Below are 12152 nucleotides of genomic sequence, written 5' to 3'. Positions count from 1 at the left end.
ATCAAGGACTGGGGCTTGTTTTTAGAGGAAAGCACGTGAATGGCCATGTGGAAAGACGGTAAAGATTTGGGTGAGCTGTATGCATTCCTGGCGTCGGCTGGCAGTTCCAGGGAGGAGAGGAAGCTGGAGATATTATTTTAGGCGCCGCCAAGTTTCACAGCGTAGAGACAGCCACAGGCAGCCCAGCGAGGTCACTGCTGTGTTTGGATGGTCCGTGCCCCTCGAGCATTCGAGCAAGGGTCTCGCTTGTTTGGAATCGGCTAATCAACGGCTTAGCGCGACTGTCGCCCGTCGCCTGTTGCCCGCGCTCTCCCGCTTCAGAGGGCTTCCGTCTCTGCCTTCAGAGGGTTGGCCTTCTGTGCTTCGCCAACTTCCATCACCACACACACCTCGAGCTGTCGACGCCATCCCTCCCAACCTCACGGCCTGACGAATGCCTAGCATTATTCCGGTAGCCCTACCTTTGCAGAGGATTGTCTGTCGACTTTAGAGTTTGCGAGATTGTGGTTGTGGCGCTGCCACTTATTCGAGTCTATCGGACACGAGGACCCGCTGTTGTCTCCTATTAAGAGAGCTCCCGTTGCCCAGTCGCCCCGCCGCTCCTTGCGATTGTTGTTTCCCAAGACAAGCAGAGAGACGAGATCGCGACTTCTCCCACAGCAGCACAACAATACCATCGCTCGCCCCACAAAAGCTGTCTATGCGACTATTCACTTTTTGCGAAAACTGTTTCCCCCGCATTTCATCGCTGTCCCGCAACAATCGCGCGTTCTTTGTCCTGCGACCGACTCTTCCGACTTCACCTCTCACCATACCCGCCTCTCGTCCGACTCCAATCCAGCCTATGCAAAGCGCGCCTGTCGCCAAACCCGCACGGCAATCAATTTCTGTGAATTTAGATAAGGGGCGCTGAGGATCAAAACAAGAGAAGCATGGGTATCAACGGCGACGTTTCAAACGGCGCTGCATTATCTCCCACCATGAAGAGGCCAATCCAGGAGTCACACAATTCGGCCGCCGCCAGTCCAAGGTTGTCGACGCCTCCCCCGCCAGGGGAACGTCTGAAGGTGGAACCGTCGCATGTCGGAAGCTCGAGAAATGGACGGTTGAGTTCAAGATCCACCGACATTGGATTGGATGCCGTCGACCACGCGCTGCGGCGGGAAATCGGTCGGCAGCACCGAGAAAGCACACCTGGAGCTAGTCCGAGTAGGAAACGGCAAAGGATCAACGGTGACCGGTATGTTGATTTTTTTGACTTTTCATCTGTTGTTGCTGACTGGTCGCTCATAGCTTTATTCCCACGCGGTCTGGCCAAGACCTCCAGGCAAGTTTCAGTCTCTTGCATGAAGATGGGTCGCCCGCGACCCCATCAAGACAAAAGAAGCGGACCCCGCATGGGGAGCTTCACTATCAGAGAAGTGAGTCCCGTGAACTCAACTGGGTGTGCCATGTAGCTAATCCTCGAATGCAGCTGAGGAGGCAAATCGGACATTCTCCCGCCTGCTGCGGACAGAGTTGTTTGAGAATTCGATACCACAGGTGTCACCGCCTTCCATGTCACCAGAGCACAACAGGCTCTCCCACGGCCATGCCACCAGATCACACACCCCACCAAACGGGCCACCACCATCATCTTTGCCATCAAATTTGACTCCATCCACACCACACAAGAATCTGTTCTCCTACATGTCGCCTCGTCACAGCATTGCAGGCCATCCAACACCTTCAAGGACGCCACAAAGTCGACACGGGCCCAACTTAAACACCCGGTCCGAAGTGTACAGCTTATCGCCAGTGAGATATGGGAGTCAGCAACTGCTCCTCAGCCCACGGCGACAACCGCGTGCCGTGAGCAAGGTTCCGTATAAGGTGTTGGATGCTCCCGAGCTCGCAGATGACTTTTACCTCAACCTCGTTGACTGGGGCAACGCAAATGTATTAGGCGTCGGCCTGGGATCGAGCGTGTACATGTGGAACGCCCAGACCAGTCGCGTCAACAAGCTCTGCACGTTAGAAGACGACACCGTTACGAGCGTGTCATGGATACAAAAGGGCACACACATTGCCATCGGAACTGGAAAGGGCCTAGTGCAAATCTGGGATGCAGAGCGGCAGCGAAGGTTGAGGACTATGGTAGGCCACACTAACCGTGTGGGTGCTCTGGCCTGGAACACGCACATCCTCACCTCTGGCTCGCGGGATCGGTCCATATACCACCGTGATGTGCGAGCCCCAGATCCGTGGATGAGGAAGCTAGTCGGGCACAAGCAGGAAGTGTGCGGACTAAAATGGAACTGCGAGGATGGGCAGCTGGCGAGTGGAGGGAACGACAACAAACTAATGGTCTGGGATAAGCTCTCGGACTCGCCACTGTGGAAGTTTTCGGACCACACAGCCGCGGTGAAGGCGATTGCTTGGAGCCCTCACCAACGTGGACTGTTGGCTTCCGGTGGCGGTACGGCCGACCGCCGGATCATTTTCCACGATACGGTGAGGGGGACCGTTGTCAATGAGATTGACACGGGGAGCCAGGTTTGCAACTTGGCGTGGAGCAAGAACTCGAACGAGATTGTCTCGACGCATGGGTACAGCCAGAACCAGATTGTCGTGTGGAAGTACCCGAGCATGACGCAGGTGGCGAGTTTGACGGGGCACACTTATCGGGTGCTGTACCTGGCTATGAGCCCGGACGGGAGGGTGGTGGTCACGGGGGCGGGGGACGAGACGTTGAGGTTTTGGAACGTGTTTGGGAAGAGGGGTGGGAGGATGGGGGAGGATGGGGAGGGGGGCGGGGGAAGTATAAGGTTGCAGGAGTGGGGGGTTATTAGGTGAAAGGGTTAGTGACTTTCACATGCTTTCTTGAGCCAGACGACGAACAAGTGGCTTTTGGAGTTGGGGGCGGGGGAATCAGCGGGAAGAAATTGTTTATCTTTGCTTGCAGCGAGCAGGAGATGGATTTTTTTTTTCTCTCAATTGAGATTTGTTAGTTTCTCCTCCCCTTTTTCCATATATGGAAGGGACAAGCGACTGACAGGTTTTTTTTAGTGTACACCATGACACGAAACTTACGAGGTGGATGACACACGACGACGACAACACTTGGGGGGGAAACGGAACTCTTTCAATCAAAAGCAAGGGTGTTGGGTGTTTGGTGGTGGTGGTGGTGGTGGTGTTGATGATGATGGTGTCTCTGGTTTGGCTTTGGGTCGGTGGGTCGGTTGGGGTTAAAGGGATCAATCGATCATCATGGATATAGAAGGGGGGATTGATGGATGAAATGGAGCTGGCTGGGTAACATGGGACATCTGGATGTGAGGTGGTGGTCAATACCCGGGGCTCTTTTTGCCATCTTTCTTTCAACAAAGCGGAATTTGTTTATCATGGTTTGTTGGTGGGAGGAGGTGTTGGGTTATGTCTTTTTTTCTTTTCTTTCTTGCTAAAGTATGAAAGCGGGATTCATGGGTTGTTTGTTAATTGACGTTTTTTTAATTATTATGGCGCTTGGTTCATTATTTTTTGGCGGGGTGGAAATAAGCGGGGCTTGTTTGTTGTACATTATTGGAAACCAGGTCATGATTGCGCTTTGTAGCTGGGAGGGTGGGTGGTGTTGATGATGGTAGGTGGTGTGGTTGCATGAAATGAATTTGCTTCTCATCTTATGCTTTATTATGGAGTCGGTGTGTGTGATTGCGGCAGGAGTCTTCATTCGGCTCGAAGTGAAAGGATATGTTGCTAGTTTCCATGATCAGATGCTTTTATCCCGAGTTTTTACTGAGCTCGAAATGAAGCTGGCCTGTTGTTGCTCTTACGTCGAGGGCAACCTCGCTCATCCAAATAATCTTCTCCTAAATCCTTACCCAGTCACGCTGTGGATACAATAATGGGCAATGTAAGTCAACGCATATCATATCGTAACCTATCTCCCCCCCCCAAAACAAAAAAGAAAAAAAGAAAAACAAAAAGACCAAGAAGCAGTAGGCCTTTTTACTGTCTTCTAAGCCCTGTCGACCATCTTTTAAAGTCTGTTGGTTCTTTTCAAATCCTGTTAGTTCCTTTTCAAAGCCTACAACTTTCTTTTACGCTCCATTAACTACTATTTAAGGCCTTAATTTCACTTCCCACGACGCGCAACCTCACAAAAGATGCTACATTCTCATCGAAAGTCAAACATAATATTGCAACAGACTCATTATTCTCTCATGTCAATAAAAAAGAAGCGGGGGTATATATCCGAACCAAAATCCACAATCTGACCTATTCCAACAACAACAACAGCCACAACAACAACCACAATAACAACCACAACAACAACAACGCCAGCCACACACACACGAGACCACAAATGAAAAACAAAAAAAAAACCCATTCATCCCTTCCCTCCTCAAAAAAACAAAATTAAATCCCCCCCCTCCCCTGCCTCCTCTCCCTAGCCACATCCCTCGCCCCCCCATCACCAACCTCCAACCCCGTAACCATCGCCGCCGCCGGCCGTTCATCATTCAACAGCGGAATATTATCCAACCCACTCCTCCCATCCTCACCCCCCTCCCTCTTTTCATCCAGCACCTTCCCACTAATCCCCTCGCCAAGCCCAACCTTCTTCTCCTCCCCGTGATCACTCCCCCCGCCGCCACCAACCAACCCCTCATGCTCACCCTGCCACCTCTCCACCTCCTTCCTCATCGCCTCCAGCTCCTTCTGAAACCTCTTTCCAAAAACGTCAATATAATACGTCGCCCCGTTGTACACCGACCAAACAAAAACCACTCCCAAAAAACCCGCACTCGCCCACCTGTAGTAAAACCACAGGCTGCACGGTAGCATCGTCAGGACCGCGTATGCATATTGTATAAACATGAACGCTGGCTCCTGCAACGCCTCCGGGAGCCCCAACACAAACTTTCCGATCCAGACTTTGGAATACGATTGCCTGAGCCAGGTGAAGGATGTCGGGCGGCCGGCGGCGATTTTGTCTCTCCGGCGGACGGTGATAAAAAAGTAGTAACTCAACTGCCAGATCGCGTATGGGATTGTGGACCAGGCTAGCATGCTCAGGACGTTGGCGTAAGCGGTTGGCGAGCCAGCGGGAGAGTGCTTGATTGTGTAAATTGCTGGGAAGCGAGAGGCTTGGTGTTCGGGGGAGATTAAGTGAACGATGCAGTGCAACGTCGCGCAGGGCATGATGTGGATGAAGAGCGAGGTGACTTTATCAAACGAGTGGAAGACCAGCGAGTTGCGCCACATGATGATTGCCACGGCGTTGTTTCCAAATGCGAGGCAGTACACGGCTGTAAACAGCCGTTTACTCTTTGGAAAGACCCAAACGGATAACAACAGGAGAAAGTTGACAAAGTAGCAGAGGTCGGCGAGAAAGTAGTGGTATCCCCGCTTGTGGTAGGTGTAGAAGCGAATAGGCATAAAATACAGGATCTGGATGGTGTACCACCAGTGCATGTACTCTGGCCAGCCGCCGATTAGATACCCCGAGACAAAAATGTTCATGACACCGAAGATGAACGAGATCTTCTCGCGGAGGGTGATAACTTTGGTGTCGTTCCAGCGTTTCCCGAGTTTGTCGACCGAGTTACTCATGCGCTTGCGGTACCGGTCGAGCTGCTCTTCAGCGGAGGGGACACGACGGCGCCATTCGTCTACCATGCGCTCGCGGGCTTGGCGGGATTTGGTGTTGAAGGCTTCGCGGGACTTGCGCACTTTCTCAGTCTGGGCCGAGATTCCCTTCTGGAGTTTCTCAAGCTGTTGCGGGAGGGTGAAGTTATCGAGCAGCTCCAAGACAGTTAGGCGGTCCAGAGGGGGGAAGTTGGAGTCCCAGTCTTCTTGGTAGGTGCTGCTGCTCCCGGAGAATGAAGGGTTTCGCGAGAGACGGGGCTCGGGGGAGGTGGGCGCGAGGGTTGGCGTATCGATGGAGGGGACATGTTCTTCAAGAGGAGAGGCATCATCGAGGGGGGTGCTGTTTTCTGGTGTAGGGACAGCTTCACTGTCTGTTGATGCGACTTCTGGTTCGGCCATGATTGCGGTCTTGATCTCGAATGTCTGTAAAGTATCCTTAAACGCGGACCGTGTCCAATATTTCAGTCGAGGAGTGGAGGAGAGATATGTGGCCGGTGGCCTCTTTGTCGCAGAGGTTGGGTCTAAAAGAAAGTGGAACAGCTTTGGTGCCTGGTGTGGTGCCTGGTGCGCTGCCTGAAGTGAATAGATGGAGCAACGTCAGAGAGGGGCAGGTGGACAACAAATCAGTCAGACATGAGTTAAGAAGGTGAGAGTGAGGGTGAGGGTGACACCGTCGTGGGCAGAGTTGGCAGCTTGTGATGCAACCACCAGACCTGACTTGGACAACCAAAAAAGCGGAGGAGAAAGGTGGTGTTGACGTTGTTGCTGCATATTTAGCGTCTGCCCCAGGCCCCAGACCCCTGCCCTCACTGGCTGCAGCGCTGGGCGTGTTCTGAGGGGCTGCGCTCAGTGGCCAGAAGGCTTGAAACGGCACCCACCATCATGGAACAGGACTTGGCTTCGGTCCCGTCCTTTGACGAGGTGGACCTCCATTTCGACCTCAAATTGCCTGCCGGTTGCATCGCAGCTCTGCTTCGATCAGATGACTCCATATTCAGGTAGCCAGACATGAGTGCCCATTTGGAAGTAAAAAGGCAGCTTTGCATCAATAGTCGGATGTTTACCTTTCACATGTCAATCATCTCCGTGAAACAGCAACTTCATGAGTGCCATGCTGTGGACAAATAATTGGCGCTGCAAAAGTATCAAATCAACACATATTCATATTCTGAGCTATGCTTGGGAAGATAGTTGATAGGCCTCTTGACTATCTCTGAAGGCATACTGACTATCTTTCAAGGCATATTACCGAACTATCTTTCGAGGCAGATTGACTTTTTTGTCAGGTACCTATGGTTCAGAATACAATGTGCGTTGCCTTACTTGTCTACAGCGTAGTGCTCACGAATGCGCCAGCCATAGTCCAAAGCAATATCAACTAGCATAGCTCTTGAGAAACTAGCATAGCTCTTAAGCAACTAGAATAGCTCTTGGGCTACACTCGCTCTTCAAGCAGACCGTCATCTTACACATGGCTACAGAGCGCCAACCAACCCTAACCCTTTAGGCAGATATGGCACGTGCACCCGCTCCCCCACCATAACGGCGCCCTTCCCGTCGCGATGGTAAATTCAGGCCGTTCGGTTATGGTCCTGGCGCGATTGGAGACTGCTTCACCAACACTTCTTTTTCTTCTCGTATCTATTTCTGCGCGCGTTTTCGTCCTGACCGTCGCGCCACTATTTTTACGGGCCCTGTGACCGCGCAATTGCCCTTGCGAATCCCCTCCATTTGACGCGACTCTTCGACAACATCCCGCTCCGCGTGTCGGGGCCACCGCGACCATGGGGAAGCTCCTCCGCCTCGAGCTTTTCAGTACGTGATACCTGCTGGCCATGTCTTGTAGGTTAAAGCTAACAGTGCTTTCAAAGACTTCAAGTCCTACAAGGGCCACCACACACTCTTGTTTGGCGACTCCTACTTCACCTCCATCATCGGTCCCAATGGCTCCGGTAAATCCAACTCGATGGACGCCATTTCCTTCGTCCTGGGCATCAAGTCGTCACATCTACGATCGTCGCACCTTCGCGACCTGGTTTATCGCGGCCGGGTCATGAAAACTTCGAAGATCCAAGACGACGGCACAGCTGCACCAGCCACCAATGGCCACACTAACGGCGTCGAGAATGGCGATGACGATGGCTCTTCGCAAAGAGCGACGAGAAACGACCCCAAATCCGCCTGGGTGATGGCCGTGTACGAAGATGATGCTGGTGATGAGCAAAGTTGGAAGCGCACGATCACGAGCAACGGTTCTAGCGAGTACCGAATCAACGACCGCGTGGTTACCGCCCAGCAGTACAACGAGGCCCTCGAGGCGGAGAACATCCTGATCAAGGCGCGCAACTTTTTGGTGTTCCAAGGTGATGTCGAGGCCATCGCTGCGCAGTCACCACAGGACCTCACACGCTTGATCGAGCAGATCTCGGGTAGTTTGGAATACAAGGCCGAGTACGAGAAACTCCAGGCCGAGGAAGAGCAGGCTCTCGAAAACCAAAACTTTCAACTCATCAGAAGAAGAGGTATCAATGGCGAGATCAAGCAGTATCAGGAGCAAAAGAAGGAGGCCGAGAACTTCCAGAAGAAGACAGAGGAAAGGGACGAGGCCGTTATCACTCACATTCTGTGGAAGCTGTACCACTTTCAACGGGTGATGGATGAGTCAAGCGCCCAGATTCAAGAGCACCAGGAGAATCTCAAGGAGTTCCGCCGAAACGTTGAGACATTCGAAAAGAGGCTGGAGGCTGCGCGCAAGGAGCAAACCAGCGTTGCCCGTGAGGTCCACAAGATCGAGAAGACGATCAAGGCCAAGGAAAAGAGCATTGAGGAAAGAGAAAACAGCCTGGTACCAATTGATGAGAAGATCACACAGAGTTCCCGGGATATGGAAATGCTACGAAAGAGGATTGCCGATCTCAAGAAACTCCGCGACGAGAAGACGGCGGCTGTGCAAAAGTACACAAAGGACTTGTCACAAGTGGAAAAAGCGCACCGACAGTTTGAGAAGCAATGGGCCGAAACGCTGAAGAAGCAGGGCAAGGAACTCAGCGATGCGGACAGGAAAGAATACGACAAGCTGCAAGCAGAGGCGATGAAGAGGTCAACAGACAATCGACAAAAGCTGGATAATCTGCGACGACAATTGAAGAGCGACGAGGCGACATTCAACAGTCTTGGTGGCAGGATAGACAACTTTGAAGCCAGCATCGACAAACTGCAGGGTGAGGTCCGGGTCATCACAGAACGCCGGGATGCTTGTCAAGACTTCATCAGGCAGATTACAACGGAGATCGACGCCAAGAAAAAGGAGTACAACAGTGTTCAGTCGGAGCGTATTAGGATCAATAACACCCACACTGAACTCGAGGAGAAGCTCCGCGACGTCCTGAGGAAACTCGAAGATGCGGACATGGGCAGGCGGCAGAATGAGAGGGAGACAAGGACGCGCAACATTATCAGTGACCTCAAACGCATCTACCCTGGTGTTCGCGGGCGAGTTGGTGAGCTTTGCAAGCCGAAACAGAAGAAGTACGACGAGGCGGTCATCACTGCCCTTGGTCGCGAATTCGACGGGGTGATTGTCGACACCGAGAAGACAGCTGTTGACTGCATCCAGTTTCTCAAGGACGGTCGGCTCCCCTCCATGACCTTCATTCCGTTGGACAACATCAAGGTAAACACCTCAAACTCTGCCGTCAAGGGCATTGCGGGTGCCAGATTGACCATTGACACCATCGACTTTGATCCAACGCTGGAGCGGGCGATTGCCTATGCCTGCGGCGGGTCCGTAGTCTGTGACAACCTCGAGGTGGCCAAGGAGATTGTCTACGGCAAGAAGATCCAGGTCAAGGCTGTGACACTGCAAGGCTACGTGATTCACAAGGCCGGTACCATGACGGGTGGTCGCTTGAATGAGGACAAGGGCAATAAGCGCCGGTTCGAGCAGGTTGATGTTGAGAATCTCACGCGTTTGGCTGAGAAGTTCAAGGACGACATTGCCAAGTTGCCACGAGCGGGACGGCGAGGCACTGAGGACAACCTCCAGAACGAGATTGCCTCTCTGGAGCAGCGTCTTCGCCTGCAAAAGAGCGAGTTGGCTGCCTTTGAAAAGAATCTTAAGAGTAAGCTAAAGGAGCTCGACAACGCGAAGCAGGAACTGGCGAGCTTCCAGCCCAAATTCGACGACAAGAAGGGCGAGCTGGAGCGTACCCGGGCAACCGTGGAGAAGTTCGAAAAGGCCATTCAGGGCGTCGAAGATAAGATCTACGCCGACTTCTGCAAGAGGCTTGGATATGAGAACATTCGTGACTACGAGGCCCAGCAAGGGACTTTGGAGCAGGAGGCTGCCCAGAAGCGCCAGGCATTTGACATCCAGAAGAAGAGCATTCAAAACAGCTTGAGCTGGGAGACGTCACAGCTCAGCTCCAGCACTGAACGAGTAAAGAACATGGAGCAACAACTCAAGCGGCACCAACAGGAAGTCCAGTCATACCAGGAGGAAAAGAGCAACATTGAGGAAGCCATGGGCCAAGACCAAGACGAGCTCGAAGCCCTCTCCGAAAGCCTAGAGGTTGTCCGGACCAGACACGCCGAAAAGACCAAGAAGGTCTCGGAAGCCAAGGCCGACCTCCAAGGGAGAAGCAAAGACATCGACGCCCGACTAAAAGAAATCTCCAACCTCGAGTCCGTCGTCCAAAAGAACAGCGCCGGCAAGTTCGCCCTCCTGCGCCGCTGCAAGTTGGAGCAGATCCAGATCCCCCTTAAGCAGGGTTCTCTAGACGACATCCCCAACGAAGACGTCCTCCTCCAGAAAGACCAAGACGCCATGGACGTCGACATGGACGAAGACGCCGAGGCGGACGAGGTCCTCGAGGCGGCCATGGACGACTACGGCATCGAAATCGACTTTGACAACCTCGACGACGACCTCAAAGACTCAGACGATGACTTTGAAGATAAGCTCCAAGAGCGCATATCTTCCCTCACGACCGAGCTCGAGAAGCTCAACCCCAACATGCGCGCCATGGAGCGTCTCGAGTCGGTCAAGACCCGGCTCCAGTCAACTGACAAGGACTGGGAAGACAGCAAAACCGCCCTCAAAGAAGCCCGCGACGCGTTTTCTAGAGTCAAACAGCAGCGGTTCGAGCTCTTTAACAAGGCCTTCAGCCATATCCAAGAGCAGATCACGCACGTGTACAAGGATCTCACGCGGAGTGATGCGTACCCCTTGGGTGGGCAAGCCTATCTCGACATCGAAGAGGACACGGAGACGCCGTACCTATCCGGGATCAAGTACCACGCCATGCCGCCGCTCAAGCGCTTCCGGGACATGGAGCACCTGTCGGGCGGCGAAAAGACGATGGCGGCGCTGGCGCTGTTGTTTGCGATTCATAGCTACCAGCCCAGCCCGTTCTTTGTGCTAGACGAGGTGGACGCCGCGCTGGATAATGCGAATGTGGAAAAGATCACAAAGTACATCCGGGAGCATGCCGGGCCGGGGATGCAGTTTATTGTGATCAGCTTGAAGCCGACGCTGTTTCAGCACAGCGAGAGTCTTGTGGGGGTGTATAGGGACCAGGCTGCGAATAGTTCGGAGACGTTGACGCTGGATGTGAGTACCTCTTTTTGCTTTTACCTGAAAACATTGAGACAGGTTTGCTGACGTGTGGACTGCAGTTGAGGAAGTATGTATAAATAACATGGCTAAAAGGTGTAGGGTGGGAATGGGAAGGGAAGTAAGTAAATAAGGGGGACTATGGCTTGGTCGGGGCTCGGTTGGTTGGTTGGCGGAGGTGTTGGGGGTGTTGTTGCTACCTCTTTGTTTTATGTTTATTTGCGTGGCAGGGTTCTCAGGTATCAAGGGAGGCAATATCTTTTTTTTCTTTTTCAAGGAAATACTACTTTTTGCTTGTTTTCATTTCTTGTTCATCACACTTTTTCCAAATGTTGCTTGCTTTGAGCGAAGGCGCACGAGCGATAGGGACTGTTGATGATGATATCAGAGCTAATGGGAGCTCCTCTCAGTTCTTGTTCTCTCTTTTCTTTCCTTCCTATTGTCTAAATACAAATACCACACTCTATTTGGCCGTTGTTGTCCACACACACACACACACACACACACACACACACACACATACACACACACACAGAGCCTTGGTTTTCCGCTCCACAACAGCTCGTCGTCAAATTATAGCTTTCCAGGTGTGTGAAAAAAAAAAAACATCAAAAAAAACCGGTATATACCAGACCAGACCAGGCCCCCCGAAACGCCAAACAACCCAAACCGAATCCCCCGTCAGTTGGGTATGGGAAAATGCAAAGAACACATGCTGATGCCGCCTACCTTCCGCTTTTTGTTATAACCTGTTCAAAAGATTAAAAAGAATGAAAAACGCTGATGCCATAGGGGAGTGTTTCAGACTGAAGGTTTTATGACATCTCCTCCAGCACCCCCTCAGCCACACCATCGCTGCGCTCCCCGCTCACATCCAGCAACGCGAGCCATGTCCACGCCTCCAAAT

At 52.5% G+C, this 12152-nt stretch overlaps 4 protein-coding genes across 4 annotated transcripts; 3 read left to right on the top strand and 1 right to left on the bottom strand.

Annotated features, from left to right (window-relative positions):
- Window positions 1–39: 39 nt before the first annotated feature.
- Window positions 40–430, top strand: QC761_0033980 (uncharacterized protein; the record flags this gene model as incomplete). Its single annotated transcript, XM_062872296.1, has 2 exons — window positions 40–77; window positions 277–430. 2 exons carry the CDS (start codon window positions 40–42, stop codon window positions 428–430), a joined length of 192 nt encoding a protein of 63 aa, XP_062734556.1.
- A 502-nt stretch (window positions 431–932) lies between these two features.
- CDH1 (substrate-specific activator of APC-dependent proteolysis) lies at window positions 933–3305 on the top strand (the record flags this gene model as incomplete). Its single annotated transcript, XM_062876004.1, has 3 exons — window positions 933–1240; window positions 1294–1421; window positions 1475–3305. The coding sequence occupies 3 exons, from the start codon at window positions 933–935 to the stop codon at window positions 2833–2835; spliced, it is 1797 nt and encodes a 598-aa protein (XP_062734555.1). The 3' UTR covers window positions 2836–3305.
- Window positions 3306–4398: 1093 nt separating this feature from the next.
- Window positions 4399–6030, bottom strand: QC761_202770 (uncharacterized protein; the record flags this gene model as incomplete). Its single annotated transcript, XM_062876003.1, has 1 exon — window positions 4399–6030. The coding sequence occupies one exon, from the start codon at window positions 6028–6030 to the stop codon at window positions 4399–4401; it is 1632 nt and encodes a 543-aa protein (XP_062734554.1).
- Window positions 6031–6864: 834 nt separating this feature from the next.
- SMC1 (Structural maintenance of chromosomes protein 1) lies at window positions 6865–11781 on the top strand. The gene is made up of 4 exons (XM_062876002.1): window positions 6865–6940; window positions 7034–7446; window positions 7503–11242; window positions 11308–11781. Exons 2-4 carry the CDS (start codon window positions 7416–7418, stop codon window positions 11323–11325), a joined length of 3789 nt encoding a protein of 1262 aa, XP_062734553.1. The 5' UTR covers window positions 6865–6940; window positions 7034–7415; the 3' UTR covers window positions 11326–11781.
- Window positions 11782–12152: the final 371 nt, after the last annotated feature.

This window comes from Podospora bellae-mahoneyi, chromosome 2 (genome assembly GCF_035222275.1).
Source record: "Podospora bellae-mahoneyi strain CBS 112042 chromosome 2, whole genome shotgun sequence".
NCBI lineage: Eukaryota > Fungi > Ascomycota > Sordariomycetes > Sordariales > Podosporaceae > Podospora > Podospora bellae-mahoneyi.
The sequence above is the reverse complement of the archived record's forward strand: the minus strand, read 5'-3'. Positions and strand labels throughout refer to the sequence as shown.

Bases quoted from the DNA above. Each gene is read 5' to 3' on its own strand.
- SMC1 (XM_062876002.1), top strand. From the start codon at position 7,416: ATGGGGAAGCTCCTCCGCCTCGAGCTTTTCA. The intron at 7,447-7,502 runs GTACGTGATACC...GTGCTTTCAAAG, and splicing joins CCTCCGCCTCGAGCTTTTCA to ACTTCAAGTCCTACAAGGGC.